Source organism: Euleptes europaea, chromosome 13 (assembly GCF_029931775.1).
Source record: "Euleptes europaea isolate rEulEur1 chromosome 13, rEulEur1.hap1, whole genome shotgun sequence".
NCBI classification, from domain to species: domain Eukaryota; kingdom Metazoa; phylum Chordata; class Lepidosauria; order Squamata; family Sphaerodactylidae; genus Euleptes; species Euleptes europaea.
The window spans coordinates 49,729,470-49,747,629 of NC_079324.1; the positions used below are offsets into that span (position 1 = coordinate 49,729,470).

General features: G+C 46.0%; 1 protein-coding gene across 2 annotated transcripts in view; it reads right to left on the minus strand.

Moving 5' to 3' along the window:
• The window catches only part of KSR2 (kinase suppressor of ras 2), a 251,485-nt gene that overhangs the window by 85,045 nt on the left and 148,280 nt on the right, over positions 1-18,160 (minus strand). For both annotated transcript variants that reach the window (XM_056859782.1, XM_056859783.1), the window contains exons 9-10: positions 14,901-15,019; positions 4,013-4,181 (exon numbers count right to left, since the gene is read on the minus strand). In XM_056859782.1, the coding sequence (XP_056715760.1) occupies positions 4,013-4,181; positions 14,901-15,019 (288 nt within the window). The remainder of the gene's footprint in view (positions 1-4,012; positions 4,182-14,900; positions 15,020-18,160) is intronic.

An 18,160-nucleotide genomic window follows, 5' to 3' on the forward strand; every position in this document is an offset into this window, starting at 1 on the left:
GCATTAAAGTCCCTCCCCTCCCCAAACCCTGCCCTCTGCCCCAAAAACCTCCCGCTGGTGGCAAAGAGGGACCTGGCAACTAGGGTTGCCAACCTCCAGGTAATCGTAAGAACCAAACAGGGTAGGCTCAAAGTATCAATCTAACAACAATATTATTCAAAGTTAGGCAACACAATTACAATACAAATGCAACAAATACTATACAAATGTGCTACTAAATAACAAAGTTCAATAAATACAACAAAAGCCCAATGGCGATCTCCGAAGGTGGATGCAGAGCAAATCCAACAAACTGGAAGATGATCAGGTATAAAGTCCAAAGGTGAACGTCATGGTCATGCCGCTATAAGAAGACGGCACGGAGGTACCGGAAGTCAGGCAAACCGGCACCGCTAGGAGGAAACGCTTTCCCGGGTAGTTGAGGCGCTTCATCAGCCTCCGAAGGAGGAGTTCACAAATTAGCCAGGGAGAATAAACAGTTATATTAGACTGAACGTCTTCAGTTCTTTTTTGCTATTTTTATTTAATTTCTGAAACAAATTTTTTGCTCCCAAACGAGCGGGAATGTCCAGATTTTCCGCTTGTGTGTAAATAACCAGCTCCTTAATTAAGCACAGAAGTGTCCATGCTATTCTCAAATGACAACGAGGAGAAAACGACATCGGCCATTTCTGCGTGGCTGCTTCCTTGCAGCCGCCCCAACTACTTCGGGGCTTTGCGTTGATTATGCTTGCATTTTCTGACCATCAGAGATCGCCTCGCTCTCCCCATGAGTTTCCGCGCATTTCCCCCGCGTTTTATGGACTTGTGTTTAGCCGGCATCCAGAAAACGCGGGGGAAACGCTTGGTAATGTGCCGGGAGAGGGAGGTGACCTCTGACGCAAGCAAAAGCAAAGCAAAGCCTGCGGGTGACCGCGAGGAAACAGCCATGCACAAATGGCCACCATCTTCCAACCACACAACAACTCCATGCATTACAATCCATTTTTTTTTTAAGCCAGGGTCTGTTAAAAAAAAAATATACTAGTTGAAACTTTACAAATGCTGCAGGTGGGTAAAAGCAGTAATCCCAGGGAACAACTGCAATGTGGAGAAGTAGTTTGTTCAAACCCAACCAACCCTGTCTGAAAATGGATGGCTGTTTGAAGGTTTCAAGGGGACACAGAGGGCTTCAGTCACTGTGCGATCCCTGCTTGTTTCTTCTCCAGCTGGTGAGTAATTGCCGCCTCGGTTTCTAGAATCATTTTTTAATAGAGGGCATGTATTCTGAAAATGGAGAATCCTCTTGAAACAAGAGGGAGGAGGGCAACTGCTCCGCATCATGGCGGGACAGAGAAGGTTTCAAGGCAATTAAACTAAAGACAAATAGGTTGTCCTGTTTTATGAGCCCATGTTTTCTCTGCCTTGTGGAGTTTCAAAGATGGGGTGAAAACTAGAACCTGGTGGCGGACACAGGATTCCCCACCTCCCCAACATACACAGATATCTAATAATGACATAAGAGAATCCCAACTGGATTAAAGATTCATCTAGTCCAACATTTGGTACCCAACACATGTCTAAGGAAAGTCCGCAAACAGGGCATGATGCAAACAACTCTTCCTTACTGTTTCTACCCCTGTCCCACTCCGGCAAACTGGAATCTACAGATAAAACTGCTTCTGAACATGGAAGTTTAATTTTGATATAAAAGCTGTTGATACACCTACCCTCCATGAATTTATCAAATCCCCCTTTTAAACTATCCTAGGCCAATGGCCATCTTCACATCTTGAAGTAGAGGATTCCATAAAGTATGACAAAATATTGGCCAATCTAGACCTTGTTTTCATAGCAGGGAGGAATTAAGGAACTTTCTGCCTCTGGTCTGCAACTCTTGTGGAGTGTTATGATGTACAACACCTCTACCACCACTAGGCCCCACAGGGCTAGCAAAAATTACTCCACAAACGTTCCCAAGGCAGTATGGTACAGTGGATACCGTCTTGGGCTTGAGATTAGGTTTCATATCTCCCCTCAGCTGTAAAGGCACCTGAGCTACTGACCTGGGACAAGACACCATCTCTCAGCCTGACCTCGTTGTAATCTTACTCTGTAGAGCAAAGGCTGTGATATGGTATGCTGCCCACAGGGTAACGGAAGGGTAAACAATCCTCCCCAACAAGCTGGAGAAGGGAACCTTTGAGGCTCATATCAGCCCTATTCAGCATGATGGAAGCAATTCTATGTACTGTCACCTTTCACATGGTTCAAAACAAGGCAGCTCCACCCAAAGGCTGCATATTCCTATATGAAACAGACTTGTAAGAACTTCCTCAGAGAGCCTGTGTTGCATGTCCCCAACTTCAGATGTGGCTGGCTGGTCTACTGTGGTCAGTTTTCTCTACTCTCCAAGATCTCAGGAAGAGGATGATTCTTCCTAGCATATGCTATCCGAGATCCTTTAAATGGAGGAGCTGGGGAGATGTAAAGAATATACTCTATCACTCAGCCACAACTCCTTCCAAAATTAGATTAAGCAAGTTATTTTTTGCCACCGTGTTCCTTATTCTGACAAAATTGTAATTGTTCTATTGTTTCTGCTATTAAAAAATCTTTGGGGGGGTTTATTTTTATTCTTGAATTGTTTTTAATTGCAAATTGTTTAAATCTGCTTATGTTATACACTGCCATCATGGCAGAAAGGCAATCTATAATTACAGCAAGCAAGCAAATGGTTTCACAGGGGATTAACCCCTGCACAACCATATGTGGGGTGACTCAGCCACGGGGACTCTAAAGCCCCAAAGCATCTATATTAAAAGTTCAGTAGATCTCTGAGCTGTAAAATGTAAAGTGTGTGTGTGTGGGGGGGTGCGTTTGCCCTTCCTCAAGCTCAAAGACAGTATATTTGCATTTGCACCTGAATCTAAAGAATGGCTTCAGGCCTGGGACTGGTGAATAATTTCCTTCTGGGCTACAAGAAGGACTGCCATATTGTTTCCCCCCCCCTTTAGTTCTGCTCTCTGCCTTACATTGGAGCTGTGTGTTCCATTTGCTCCTGAAGACAGAACTGAATAACTGCTGGCTTGTTATATTTGCAGAGGGAGAACACACACACTGCTTATTTGTCCCAGCATCCCTTGGTGCCACGCGAGGTCTACTGCCATCGGCCCAATTTAGCCTAAAAAGAGCTTCCCAAATCACCATCTTAAGATAGGGCTGCCAGGTCCCTCTTCGCCACTGGCGGGAGGTTTTTGGGATGGAGCCTGAGGAGGGCGTGGTTTGGGGAGGGGAGGGGCTTCAATACCATGGAGGCCAACTGCCAAAGCGGCCATTTTCTGCAAAGGAACTGATCTCTGTCGGCTGGAGATCAGTTATAATAGCAGGAGATCTCCAGCTATTACCTGGAGGTTGGCAACCCTATCTTAAGACAACCACATGTTGCAGACAAAGATAGGAATGATTTACATGCAAATAGGTGCTTTGTACCACAATGTGGAATGGTATGGTATAACCCCATCTTGTCAGCTCCCGGAAGCTAAGCAGCTAATTGATTTGGAGACCACCAAAGAAGATTCTGCAGAGGAAGCCAATGGCAAACCACCTCTGTTTCTCACTTGCCTTGAAAATCCTACGATCCTGGCGTTGCCGTAAGTTGGTTGCGACTTGATGACATATACGTATATAGGTTCTTTGCCCATGTATGGCTAATTTGCATAGGAGGGGGTGGGGCCTATTCCCTTGACTGTGGGCGGGGCCAGAATTTTCAGCTTCCTTCCCCTAACCCATCACCTCTGTGCACATATATAACATGTGTCAGGCTATCAGATGGAGAGAAGCAGGGTACAATGATACAGAACACCCCTTGCCTCTTTCCACAGCTAAGTGTTTATAGGACTCGAACATTAGGAACAGCCCTTGCAGAGCAGAAATCAATGTGTCTTGGACAAACAACCCACAGTAAACAGAGTATAACAGGCAGACTGAGGTTGGGATCAAGGCTGGTCTAGCCATAAGCCAAAGAAGGTACCTGGCAAGTTGAACTGCTTCTGTTGCCGTGTGCACTGCGGGGAGGGATGCAGGGGAGAAGGCGGTGTGGCGCTTGGCGGCAGGGGAGGCGCCGGCGAGGAAGGCGTGGACGACGTCGTCGAGGAGGGGTTGCTGCTGGAGTCAGGCTGGTAGGGCACCGGAATGTGGTCCTGTGAGAGAGGAGGTAAACGGGAGCTGGTGAGCACATGCCCAATTGGCTCCGTCTCCCTGTGTCAGGCTCTCCGTGATGCACGCGTGAAAGAGCATCGAAACCTCTTCCTGTTGCCTTAAGCAATTCCAGCCAGTCGCATGCCCAACATTGGGCAGACATTTTAATTCATCCAGTGGGAACAGACCCATTATTGACCAGAGCTGCTGGAGAGACCAGGAAATAACGAAGCTGCAAGCTGCATCTCCCTCCCTCCCATCTATCTTACTGATGTATGCATTGATGCAACACTGTCCAAAAACCCTCTTCCCTCTACCAGACCGAGGTTACATGCACCACTTTACCATGAAGCTTTTTCTATGACATTTTATTTAATTATTACATAAGAACATAAGAAAGTCCATGCTGGATCCGACCAAGGTCCCTCAAGTCCAGCAGTCTGTTCACACAGTGGCCAACCAGGTGTCTCCAGGAAGCCCACAAACAAGACGATTACAGCAGCATTATCCTGCCTGTGTGCCACAGCACCTAATATAATAGGCATGCTCCTCCGATCCTGGAGAGAATTAAACCATTTCTATCCTACGTTTATGGCAAAAAGCTTACAAAGGCCTGACCAACTGGAGCAAATATGGGTAACCCGAAGGAGAATGTGAGAACATCTGTACAACATCAAAAAGACTCTTGATACAATCATACAATTGCTTCCCCCAATGTCTTACCAATGCATACAAACACTTCGGTAATGTAGAAGCAGAAAAAGCTGCAAATAAATTGAAGTAATAGGAATATATAATTGATGTATATAGCTCCCATATTCAGAATCAGATCAGTGGTCCACCTAGCTCAGTACTGTGTACTGACTGGCAGCATTTCTCTAGGCTCTCAAGCAGAAAAAGGAGTTTCCCATCACCTTTTAACTTGGAGACGCCAGTGACTGAACTTGCACCCTTCTACCTGCAAAGCATGTGTTCTGCCACCAACCCACATCCTCTCCCCAGCCGAAAGTTGCAGCTGGCTAGCTAAACTCCATCCAGAATTTATTATACACATCCTCCAAGTTAAAGCAAAATTTAAGGAGGGGTGGAATGCAGTATAAAATGAAAATTCCAGAACAGTAAATGGGTGGGATGGGGGTGGGGGGGAAATCTGCCCATCCCTACAGCTCTGTGATGTGTCTTCTACACCTGGCCATGCTTCACTTTGAGCACTTAACTTCTACCAAGTGAGATCACAGGTCCACACAACAGCACTCTCTGTTCTGACTGGGAGTGACTCTAGTAGTAGTAGTGGTAGAAGTATTAGTAGTCGTAGAAGAAGAAGTGTTGGTTTTTATATGCCGACTTTCTCTACCACTTAAGGAAGAATCAAACCATTTTAAAATCACCTTCCCCTCCCCCTAACAGACACCCTGTGAGGTAGGTGGGGCTGAGAGAGCTCTAAGAAAGCTGTGACTAGCCCATGGTCACCCAGCTGGCTTCATGTGTAGGAGTGGGGAAACCAATCCCGTTCACCAGATTAGCCTTCGCCACTCATGTGGAGGAGCGGGGAAACAAGCCCGGTTCTCCAGATGAGAATCCACCACACCAAACCACTGCTCTTAACCACTGCATCACGCTGGCTCTGGTTGCAGCCCTAGGTTGGCCCAGGCCAGATTCCTGAGAACTGCCAACCCTGGTTTTGAACCTGAGACTTTATGCAAGAGACGCATGTGCTGTGCCACTGTAGATGTGCTTCAACTTAATGCCAGAACCATCAAGGGAACGAACACGCCCAAGTAGCTAGAAGGTAGGGAGATCTTGTCGAAGCATCTGAGAGGAAAATTTTCGCAGGCACAATTGGCAGTTGAGCAGCTACGCTCCAGCTTGAGCTGCTGAAAAATCTCCTCCCATGTGCAACAGTGTAAGCAATCTAACATTTGGAGGGGAGGGGATACAGCGCCCTTCTGTTCCCCAGAGGGAAAGTCCAAGTCAGCTCAAGTCTCTCTCCATTGATCCTTCCTCATGGGCCATTAAACTTCACAGAGGCAAACAGAGGGCACTTCAGGGTAAACTGACAGAAGGGATTTTTGTACCACACTGCACATGCTTAACGCAGCTCTACAGGGAGCATAGCGCTCCAAATGCTCAATGCTGCCGCACGCTGCAGCTCCCCATAATGCAAGCAAACAAAGGACAGAGGGGCCACGTGTGAGAATACCTGCAGGGATTTGATAGCTACATTATAAAGCCATCACATTTGGCTGAAAGGACTTTTCCTTGAAGTAGGCCCACAGAAACCCTTAACCAATTAGTTCACAGACACGCAAATGCACAGGATTACAGTTTAAGATGGGAAAAGTGCCAGGCATTCTAGTATTCTGGCGTGTTTGACAACCAGCATTATTTTCTGCATATACTCAACCTCTCTGAACATATGCATCAAAATCACACATCAAAAATTCCTATGAGGAAAGGTTGAAGGAGCTGGGTATGTTTAGCCTGAAGAGGAAAAGACTGAGAGGGGATATGATAACCATGTTCAAGTACCTGAAGGGCTGTCATATAGAGGAGGGTGCCGGGTTGTTTTCTGTTGCCTCAGAAAGTCGGACCAGAACCAACGGGTTGAAATTAAATCAAAAGAATTTCCCTCTAGACATTAGGAAGAATTTTCTAACAGCTAGAGCGGTTCCTCAGTGGAACAGGCTTCCTCGAGAGGTGATGAGCTCTCCTTCCCTGGAGGTTTTTAAGCAGAGGCTAGATGGCCATCTGCCAGCAATGCTGATTCTATGACCTTAGGCACTTCATGAGCGGGAGGGCATCCTGGCCAGCTTCTGGGCATGGAGTAGGGGTCCCTGAGGGTGTGTGGGGGAGGTAGTTGTGAAATTCCTGCATTGTGCAGGGGGTTGGACTAGATGACCCTGGTGGTCCCAACTCTATGATTCTATGATTCTATAATTGAGTCTTCCTTTATCCTTCAAACACACACACACACAAAATGAATCTATACTTTCACAGATATACACCTTCTCTTACACACACACACCCTTCTATTTTCTACCGTGCCTCAGGGAAGGAGCACGAGCCACGAACAATGGAGCAATTTCTCTCTTCCTCAATTTCCTAATATAATTTCAATTCCTAAATTGATTAAAAATGTTAATGATGCAAGCCTAGATTTAAATAGTGTCCGGATGAGATACAGTCTTGCACCTGAGTCACGGAAGGGTTATGTCCAAAGAAAATATTTAGGAAGCCTACTGTTGTACATTTTTAAACACATTCCTTCGTTCCCACAGTCTGGCTTATTTTGGAAAACTGGCCACAGAGGCAGAGTTTAGAAATTAGTCAGAGTGAGAAAGAACAGTCTGCCCAAATGCCACAGCCTGGTGGAATGCAAATATATGCAAATAAGACTTGCATAATATGCACATCGGGGTCCTCTATTTTGAGATACTGAATCTAGCAACTGGTTTCATGGCAACTCTAATGGCTGACAAAAGGCTGTCTCTGTCTTTAGATGCATAGAAGCTTTAATTCCAGAAAACATGACTCTGAGCCAAACTTTCCCAAGGAGGCATAAGACTCCAACAACATATTATGCAGAATTCTGTGATTATTTCTTTCATTAAAAAAAAAAATCCTAAAGCATTGCTGGGCAGAGTAACTCTCTGAGTGAAGGAAGAACAAGAAGAAGAAGAGTTGGTTTTTATATGTCGACTTTCTCTACCACTTAAGGAAGAATCAAACCCGCTTACAATCACCTTCCCTTCCCCTCCCCACAACAGACACCCAGTGAGGTGGGTGGGGCTGAGAGTGTGTGACTTGCCCAAGGTCACCCAGCTGGCTTCGTGTGTAGGAGGGGGAAACAAATTCAGTTCACCAGATTAGCCTCCGCCGCTCACGTGGAGGAGTAAGAAATCAAACCCAGTTCTCCAGATCAGAATCCACTGCTCCAAACCACTGCTCTTAACCACTACACCATGCTGGAATGGAAAGCAGATAGAGCCTGCTTAACCCCGTACCTTCCAGTTCATTTTTGACTCAAAAGCAGACTCCTAAAGGTGTTCCCTTTCACTCACCAGGATCCCTCTATCTTCTCTGACCATTTCCAGTGTGGTCAAAAAATCTGACCAAGGATAAAACCATTTTTATCTTGTGGGGGGGGGGGGGAGACCAGAGAGCAAAAACCTTAAGCACTCCCTCTCTCTGCACACTCACCTTTTAATCTATTGCAGTCAGCCCTACACTACTTTGGGTTAAAAATAATTGGGGGGGGGGAGGATCACCAAACTTCTCATTGTGTATTGTTTGAGCCTAAAACCAACCTTCATTTTTCTGCAAGAATCAACATGAGAGCCACCAGCAACAGAAAAACCAACATACAATAGATGTGACATAGAGATGCCATTAAAAATATCAAGTGCTGTCCCATCCTCTCCACTGGTTCCCAAACCTTTTGGGCCAATGACCCCTTGGTTCCACAAACTCAACCTCAGCGCCTTCTACCCTATCCTATAAAAAACATTATTCAAAATAGGGGTTTGCATGACTCACTAAAGAAGATAATAACAATGAAATTTCAAAACAGTAACAATTAATTGCACATCTATTCAAAATCAAATTAAAACTTTTTAGTTGAAATTTATTCAACAAAACTGATGAACTTGATCCAGTGGTACCAGCTGTTCAAAGTCTGAAAAAAATTCTGATAGTCTCCACCAAATTTGCCAGAATGGTGCCGTAGCTTGATCTACTGTAAATTAGTGAAGAACACAGCTGAAGGGGCCTGCCTCTAGCGCCCCCCTGCTGCCCCCTTGCCACTTAGTGCCCCCCTAGGTAATCCCACCGCCCCCCAGGGGGTGGTAATGCCCACTTTGGGAACCACTGCTCTATAGCAAGGAGGAAAGAAATAACAGCACCACGAGGCCACCAAGTATATAGAAGATCCTAAATAACAATTTTATAATGCAATCTCAAAATGTCAATGCACAACTCTATCAAAATACTACTAAAGATAACATTACAGATGCCATTCAACACCACACCGAATACTCCATGAGTTCTTCATGTATATAATCAGTCTAATTCAAATCTAATGTGCATGAAAAAACACTGGTTGAAACGATCCTGGTTGGAAATTGGAGATAGAACTGAAGATGAAGGTCACAAAGCCAAAGGCGACGCCTCGGTATTCAGTTTTTTTGCTTAGCTTCAGACTGTAGCCACTAGAAAGGAGATGTATATGCATGGAACATCTTCCCTGGAATTCACAGCGTAAATTAACAGCTTTAGAGGTGCATCTCTCTCATTATAAAATTGTTATTTAGGATCTTCTATATACTTGGTGGCCTCATGGTGCTGTTATTTCTTTACTGCAAGTTTTGCAGCATCGGTTGTGTATTTTGTATTGTCTATAGCAAGGAGGACCACATTCCCTCACATAATAGGGTTGCCAGGTCCTTGTTCGCCACCGGCGGGAGCTTTTGGGGGCGGAGCCTGAGGAGGGAAGAGTTTGGGGAGGGGAAGGACTTCAATTCAATATAGTCCAATTGCCAAAGCGGCCATTTTCTCCAGGCGAATTGATCTCTATTGGCTGGAGATCAGTTGTAATAGCAGGAGATCTTCTGCTATTACCTGTAGGTTGGCAACCCTATCACATAATGATGTCATCATATATGTTTCCCCACCCTCAGCTCCACATCACTGGTTGTCAATTGGTCTAAAACGCAGGGTCGCTTTAGCCTCCTTTATTCCCTGTTTCAGCCAGGATTCAGCCAGGATCAAACGCACGTTCGGCCAAACGCATGCGTTCGATCCTGGCTAAATCTTGGCTGAAACAGGGAATAAAGGAGGCTAAAGCGACCATGCGTTTTAGACCAATGAAGGGGCAGAGAAACACAAGATGTAATGACATTTTAATATGGGGTAAGCAATCTGACTGCTGAATACATAACAAGGGGCTGCTATTTTAGGAAGCAGTCCTGCATTGCCTTTCTTGCTCTGGTCCAAGAACTGAGCAACGCTGATCTCCTTTGTTGGAATAGGCTTCCATCCTTGTTCACCCAAAGACACCTAGTCTGTTTCTTCTCCTACTGAATCCACTTATGGTCGACAACCCCCAACAGGTTTCAATTTCCCCCTCCCTTTACCAGGTTTGCTGAAATATGTATCAGCCCCTTTGAGGTTTGAATTGGCAGACACGCTTGGAAACCCAAAGAGCCATCTGCAAATTTCTGGCCCAGCAGATGGCTGAACAGACCAGCAAGTAAACTGGGAGATGCTATTTCAAAGCAAGAACATTTGCCAATTTCCCTTCTACCCCCTTCTCAACTTTTCAATTTGCTGCAATACCCCGTTTCCATGACAGACAGAGGTGATCTTTCTCTCTCTCACACTTCCAATTAAACTAGAGCTGAGTCAAAACTTATTATTCCTTATTAGGCAGCTGTCCCACCTTTCCTCCGAAGAGCTGAATGATACACATGGTTCCCATCAATTTTATCCCCCCCCCCCCGGATTAGGCTGAATGACAGTGACTCGACCAAGATCTGAACCAGGGTCTTCCCACTCCTAGGCTAACCACTATGCTATGCAGGTTTGTGGAATTAGGGTTGCCAGGTCTCTCTTTGCCACCGGTGGGAGGTTTTTGGGGTGGAGCCTGAGGAAGGCGGGGTTTGGTGAGGGGAGGGACTCGAGTGCCAGAGTCCAATTGCCAAAGTGGCCATTTTCTCTTGGGGAACTGATCTCTATTGTCTGGAGATCGGTTGTAATAGCGGGAGAGCTCCAGCTGCTACCTGGAGGTTTGGCAATTCAAAATAAAAGCACCAGCAAAAATACACCCAATAAGGTACCGTAACTACAATACAAAGATGCTATTAGAAAAATATATTGAAAATGGATTCTCACTAACACAACCTCAGTTGAGCAGATAGAAAAAAATAGTTTTTACAAATGGTCTAAATTAGACCCAATATAACGACGCAAAAGCGTTACAAAAAAGTGAGCATAGGCACAATTGCTCAAGACGTCTTACTTTGCCGTCCATGCATACAAGGAAGGTACACTCCTTCATAGATTGAATGAACTGTGCACGGAAGGACTGAAAGCTTGAAAAAGTTTCGTATGAAATGGAATTATACCGGATTTCCATTGCACAACGTCCGGTCTCCGCTGCCTAACTGTTGCATTGTGCATTTTATGTGTATGGACTTGAAACGATTTGAGCAATTGTGCCTATGCTCACTTTTTTGTAACGCCTTTGCGTCGTTATATTGGGTCTAATTTAGACCATTTGTAAAAAATATTTTTTTCTATCTGCTCAACTGAGGTTGTGTTAGTGAGGATCCATTTTCAATATATTTTTCTAATAGCAACTTTGTATTGTAGTTACCTTATTGGGTGTATTTTTGCCGGTGCTTTTATTTTGAATTGCCAAAACTCCTGAATAGCACTTGTAGCCGTTTTTGACTGCTACCTGGAGGTTGGCAACCCTGCGTATGGCGTACATGGTTCTTTCCTCTCATCCTTGTATTCTCGAAATATCCCTGTGAGGGGCACGGCAGGCTGAGGGTGTGACTGGCCCATGGCCACCCAGCAAGCTTCATGGCTAGGGTTGCCAAGTCCCTCTTTGCTACTGGCAGGAGGTTTTTGTGGCGGAGCCTGATGGGAGGGGCTTCAACGCCCTAGAGTCCAATGGCCAAAGTGGCCATTTTCTCCAGGTGAACTGATCTCTATTGGCTGGCGATCAACTGTAACAGCAGGCGATCTCCAACTAGTATCTGGAGGTTGGCAACCCTAGTTCTCAGACATGTGCTCCTAATGGCAACTGCCCTTCCTGCTGCTGCTTCTGTAGCATTCTGTTCTTTTCTTTACAACACACACTGAATCAGTATTTTGGCTTCAGAAGGTCAAGGCGTCAAACCTCCTTGGCATCATCAGCAAGAAACAACAAAGGCAGGTCAGGAAAATGCAGGCCCGACCCCTTTCAGGGAAGTCAGATCTGCAGCTATTAGCAGGCAATCTTGTTTAACTCCTTGCCATGAAAAAAAAAGTTTTGCCTGCAGATTTTGCAAATAAGCCCTGTCCTGTTTTCCCCCAGCGACCTGAGTGGAGGGACAGCAAGCACTAGAGGAGCTCTTCATCCCACAACGGTCAGAGTAGGGTTGCCAACCTCCAGGTGGGGAAAGGCCATAGCTAGAGCATCTGCTTGGCATGCAGAAGGTCCCAGGTTCAATCCCCAGCATTTCCAGTTAAAGGGACTAGGCAAGTAGGTGACGTGAAAGACCCGAGACCCTGGAGAGCCGCTGCCGGTCTGAGTAGACAATGCTGACTTTGATGGACAAAGGGTCTGGTTCAGTGGAAGGCAGCTTCATGTGTTCCATGTGGCAGCTGGAGATCCCCTGGAATTACGGCTCTTCTCCAGACTACAGAGACCAGTTCCCCTGGAGAAAATGGCTGCTTTGGAGGGTGGACTCTGTGGCATTGTACCCCACTGGGGCCCCTGTCCTCCCCAGGCTCCATCCCCAAATCTCCACAAATTTCCCAACCTGGATCTGGCAACCCTACACCCCCATCCCCCACTGGTGGCCAGGGGGGACCTGGCAACCCTAGAGGGGAAGCAGAGATCCTTGGAAGGGATGTCCCATCTGTGGTAGACCTGCAAGGCGGCGGCGCCCCCCATTCTGTGACAGGTCCCCATTAGGGAGAAAAGCAGGGTATAAATGAAGTAAAATAAAATACATTGTTTATTGGGGAAATTATTTGGTTTGAATGCTGAAGCCCTTTCTGGTTCTTAATTTTCTGAGCTATTGGGGCAGCCTCTGCTTGGACTTTTAAGGGCCCCGTTTATGAAAATGCTTTACAAGCGGCTAACGTTTCTCAGTAAGCATAAGAAGCGACTGGCAGAGAAGCCACTTTGCCGGCCCACCCTCCCATACTAACCATCTTTCATGAATTAGTACGGTGGTTTCTGGCACAAAAGACGTACCCAGATCTCTCAAAAGAAGCTCATCTGTGCCAGCCTCTTCTCCCCCAAATTGCAGCTTTGCAAATCGAGCTCCACAGACAGGAATATCATTAGCTGTGTCAGCAACAAAGAGGCTTAGAGCGTTTTCACACATGGGGCTTAAAAACTGGTCACGCTTCGATCGTTTTGTAACGTGATTACCTACGTCGGCGAGAATGCTTGTTTCGCTTTGCTTCTATTAGGTTTTCAATCAAAGATCCAACTAATATTTGAGCAAAAGAGGCAAAGGCAAATGAGTCCTCATTTATGAAAATGCCCTAAATGTACACTCAGGCATATATATCATCACAAAAGTTAATCCATTGTAGAATTGCATTCACACGATTTTGGCCAGACGTACACAGTCAAACTCAGAAGATACTGGCTGTGCACAGTACTAATTGGCTACTTTGCCTGCTCCATACCACAGTGACTCCGTGGGTTAATGATAGGTCCTAAATGGCCTGGGCCAGGGCACTTGAAGAACCACCTCAACCCACATGGTCCAGCCCACCAGTGAAGATCCTCCGCTGAAGGTAGGGTTGCCAACCTCCAAGTAGTAGCTGGAGATCTCCTGCTATTACAACTGATCTCCAGTCGACAGAGATCAGTTCACCTGGAGAAAATGGCCGCTTTGACAATGGGACTCTATGGCACTGACGTTCCTCCCCTCCCCAAACCCCGCCCTTCTCAGGCTTTGTCCCCAATATCTCCAGGTATTTCCCAATCCGGAGCTGGCAACCCTAGTTAATGATCAGTTACCGGGTTCAATTCAAGGCTCTGGTTCTTGCCTACAAAGCCCTGGAGGCCCATCTCCTCCTATACTATCCAGCCTGCCAACTAATATCTGCCTCTCAAGCCGTGCCCTCTATATCTCTACCTTCACAAGTGAGGCAAGTGGTGACTAGAGACAGGGTATTTTCTGTGGTGGCACCTTGCCTTCCCCTTGCGGCTTGCCCTAATGCTTGTTTTACTTTCTTTTAGGCACCAGGCCACAGAGGCAAAACACAATCCTGGAGCCTGCCTTTATGTGCAACTGCATTCATTTGTACTGAGGCACATAACCTAGCACTGTCTACTTCGACCGGCAGCACCAAAGGCCCACAGCAGGGATTTTCCCAAGCCTGCTCTCAGTGATCCTTTCAACCAATGACACAACGGATTTACGCTGGCACCTTTTCTGTCAGAGCCCATGTGCTACCAATGGTGACAAAAGTGGAATCCTGAAAGCCTGCCAGTGTGGTGTAGTGGTTAAGAGCGGAGGTTTGGAGCAGTGGAGTCTGATCTGGAGAACCGGGTTTGATTCCCCACTCCTCTACACAAGTGGCAGATGCTAATCTGGTGAACTGAATTTGTTTCCCCGCTCCTACACACGAAGCCAGCTGGGTGACCTTGGACAAGTCACAGCTCTGTTAAAGCTCTCTCAGCCCCACCTACCTCACTGGGTGTCTGTTGTGGGGAGGGGAAGGGAAGGTGATTGTAAGCCGGTTTGAGTCTCCCTTAAGTGGTAGAGAAAGTCGACATATAAAAACCAACTCTTCTTCTTCTTCTTGTAATGGGAAGGGTTTGTAATTTCTTACACATGAACACATGAATCTACCTTAGGGCAAATTCACAGTTATAAAGTTTTTAGTGTCCCCCATGTGGTCTGAGAGTCCTGAACTCAGAACTCTATTTCATCTCAGACTAAATCGGAGAGGAAACTCCAGGAAAGCAACTTTCCAAAATGTCTCACCTTGTTGATTTTGTTGGTTTTGGGAAGGGTCTGACTGATGTGCAGGTCTGAGTATCTGGGAGGCTTCCGCAATGGGTTGTTAATATCACATGGCACAGATTCTGTCCGGACTAGTCTTGCTGGATCAAAAAAGGAGAAGAAAGGGGAGGGGAAAATAAAGGAAGAGGAAAAGGTCAAGGCTTTAATATACAGCACATGTTCTCAGTCCACAAGTTTAAAGGATACTTTCCTGGATAGTAATTACCCAAATCCAAATTAGTACCCAAATTAGTTCCTTCTAGGGCTGCCAACCCCCAGGTTCCCTTAACCCCCAGGTAATAGCTGGCGATCTCCTGCTATTTCATCTGATCTCCATCCGATAGAGATCAGTTCACCTGGAGAAAATGGCTGATTTGGCAATTGGACTCTATGACACTGAAGTCCCTCCCCTCCCCAAACCCCTCCCTCCTCAGTCTCCACCCCAAAAACCTCCCGCCAGTGGCAAAGAGGGACCTGGTAGCCCTACTTCTTTCTTTGCCCAACTCCCTTGATATGAACATAGGAACGTGACCACCCTGTCAGACCTTGGTCTATCTGGCCACTCTGAACAGCAGAAGCTCTCCAAGTTCTCAGGCAGGGTTCTTTCCCAGCATTACTCCTACAGATCTTTTTAACTGGAGATACCAGGGATTGAACCTTGGACCTCCTACATACAACACTTGTGGTCTACAGCGATTCCCCCTTCTCCCCTCTGACTGTTCCCACAGCTGTGTGAGGAAGTCTCAGCCATAGTGGAACTCTGATTTCCAAGCCCTTCCTTAGCCAATCAAAAACAGGTGCTTTTGTCAGCCGATCCGTCACCACCAAACATTAGGAACTATCTTTCCACATACAGGCATACCTCGTTTTATTGCATTTTGCTTTATTGCGCTTCACAGATATTGTGTTTTTAAGCAAGTCTATTGGTGCCGTTTTTCCAAAAGCATGTGTTCACTTCGGGTCTCCGTGTTACATTTTGGTAATTCTCAAAATATTTCAAACTTTTTTGTTATTATTACCATACCTTGGTTTTTTAGACATAATGCTATTTCACACTTAATAGACTACAGTATAGTGTAAAGATAACTTTTATACGCACTAAGGTAGAGGTGAAGGTGCCCTGTGCAAGCTCCGGGTCATTCCTGACCCATGGGGTTACATCACATCCCGATGTTTCCTAGGCAGGCTTTGTTTTACGGGGTAGTTTGCCCCGTCATCTTCCCTTTACCCCCAACAAGCTGGGTACTCATTTGACCGACCTCGGAAGGATGGAAGGCTGAGTCAACCTTGAGCCGGCTACCTGAAACCAACTTTCTTCGGGATCGAACTCAGGTCGTGAGCAGAGCTTGAACTGCAGTACTGCAGCTTACCATTCTGTGTCACGGGGATCCTGCTTTTATATATCTATAAAAGCTGTGAGACTTGCTTTATTGCGATATTCGCTTTATTGCAGTGGTCTGGAACAGAACCTGCAATATCTCTGAGGTATGCTTGTATTAAGACAGACAAACCAACACTGAAATCTCTTTTATTGGCCTCGAGGGTGGGTTTTGCACTGTCCTTCTGGCTGCTTTCTTAATTCACAAGAGCAATCTGTTTCAGAGAAAGGCACACATCCTGAACTGCACTTACAGTGCACATCATGCTTGGGATTATTTTCTTCCAATGTGTTTCTTTGCCCTTTTCTCAACATGGACCCAAATTCCCTTTACCATTTGGTCATCACACGATGAGCTGAATTAGAACCACTTGTAATATTTTACAGTCTGTTACGACCTCAACGGCCCGGAAACAAGTTGGTGCCATCAAACTCCTTGGCTGCCCTTTCCAGATGGAGAATTAATATACTGAACGGTCGGATCATGATGCAGGGCTTTCGGATTGCTCCAGTCTTCATTCTGACAACTGACCATTGGCGCAATTCATCTGTTCTACGGCTTTTTGATCTGTTACCGATTTATTTCTTTTCCAGAAATAGCTCTCGCCTTTCCACCACATAGGCCTTCAGGACAGCTTTCAAATACGTTTGTATAAATAAATGCAAACTAGGATAGATAACAAGATTTATTCTCTTTGTGAATTAAATCAAAAGAGTTTTCGGCTAAACATTAGGAAGAACTTCCTGACAGAGCAGTTCCTCAGTGGAACAGGCTTCCTCGGGAGGTGGTGGTCTCTCCTTCTTCGGAGGTTTTTAAGCAGAGGCTAGATGGCCATTTAACAGGAATGCTGAGTCTGTGAACTTAGGCAGATCATGAGAAGGAGGGTGGGAAGGGTTGTGTCAGTGCTCGGCTCTCAGGGTAATGCCGATCACCACTTTGGGGTCAGGAAGAAATTTTCCTCTAGGCCAGATTGGCCAGGGATCCTGGAGGGGTTGTTTGTTTGTTTAGTTGCCATCTTCTGGGCATGGAGTAGGGGTCACTGGGGATGTGGGGGGGTAGTTGTGAATTTCCTGCATTGTGCAGGGGGGTGGACTTGATGACCCTGGTGGTCCTTTCCAGCTTTATGATTCCTCCTCTGATGATGTCCATTGCACTTCTGAATGTCTTGGCCACAGCAGTGGTATAGCAGGTGATAACTGTCTTGGGAGGGGGGCGGGACTGAGAGCTGCTCCTGCTATATAGCTTTTTCCAGTGGACAGCAGACTTAATGGCATTTAGTTTTCCAATAGGTGGCAACTAGATAGATTTGCTCTCCCACCCTGATTGATGTCAGTGGCAGGTCAGATCCATGTCAAGACCGAGTTTCGTGTCTCACAACTATTTGATTTTCTGCCAGCTTTCAAAAAATGCCTTGTAGTGACATCCACAGTAGAGATGAGTCAAAAGTTCGTGAGCAATTGTTTTCGATGTGAAGAATGGGTTTTAAGAAGTCCAAAACAGTCTCCAAAAGACTCCCTAAATCTTTTTCATGCTGTTTACCTCTTCCCTTTCTCAGTAGTTGCTTGGTGACATTTTTAAATAAAAAAGAGGGTTCCTCTTCATGCCAGCTACGTGATCCAGTCAATCAGATATGATGTGATATCTGACAATTAATCAGATTTAGTCACATGACAACACCGAAAAGATAAATCAGAGCAGCAGTCATTGTTCCAGCCCTCGCTCTGAAAACATTTTGTAGCATTTCCCAAATTACTGCCAAAATGGGGGGGGGGGGGCTTTTTGTAGGAAGCAATTTTGTGTGTGAAATGAGCATCCCTCACCAAACAGGCATCCCACAGCTCTGGAGCCCTCCTGGCTTTCCTG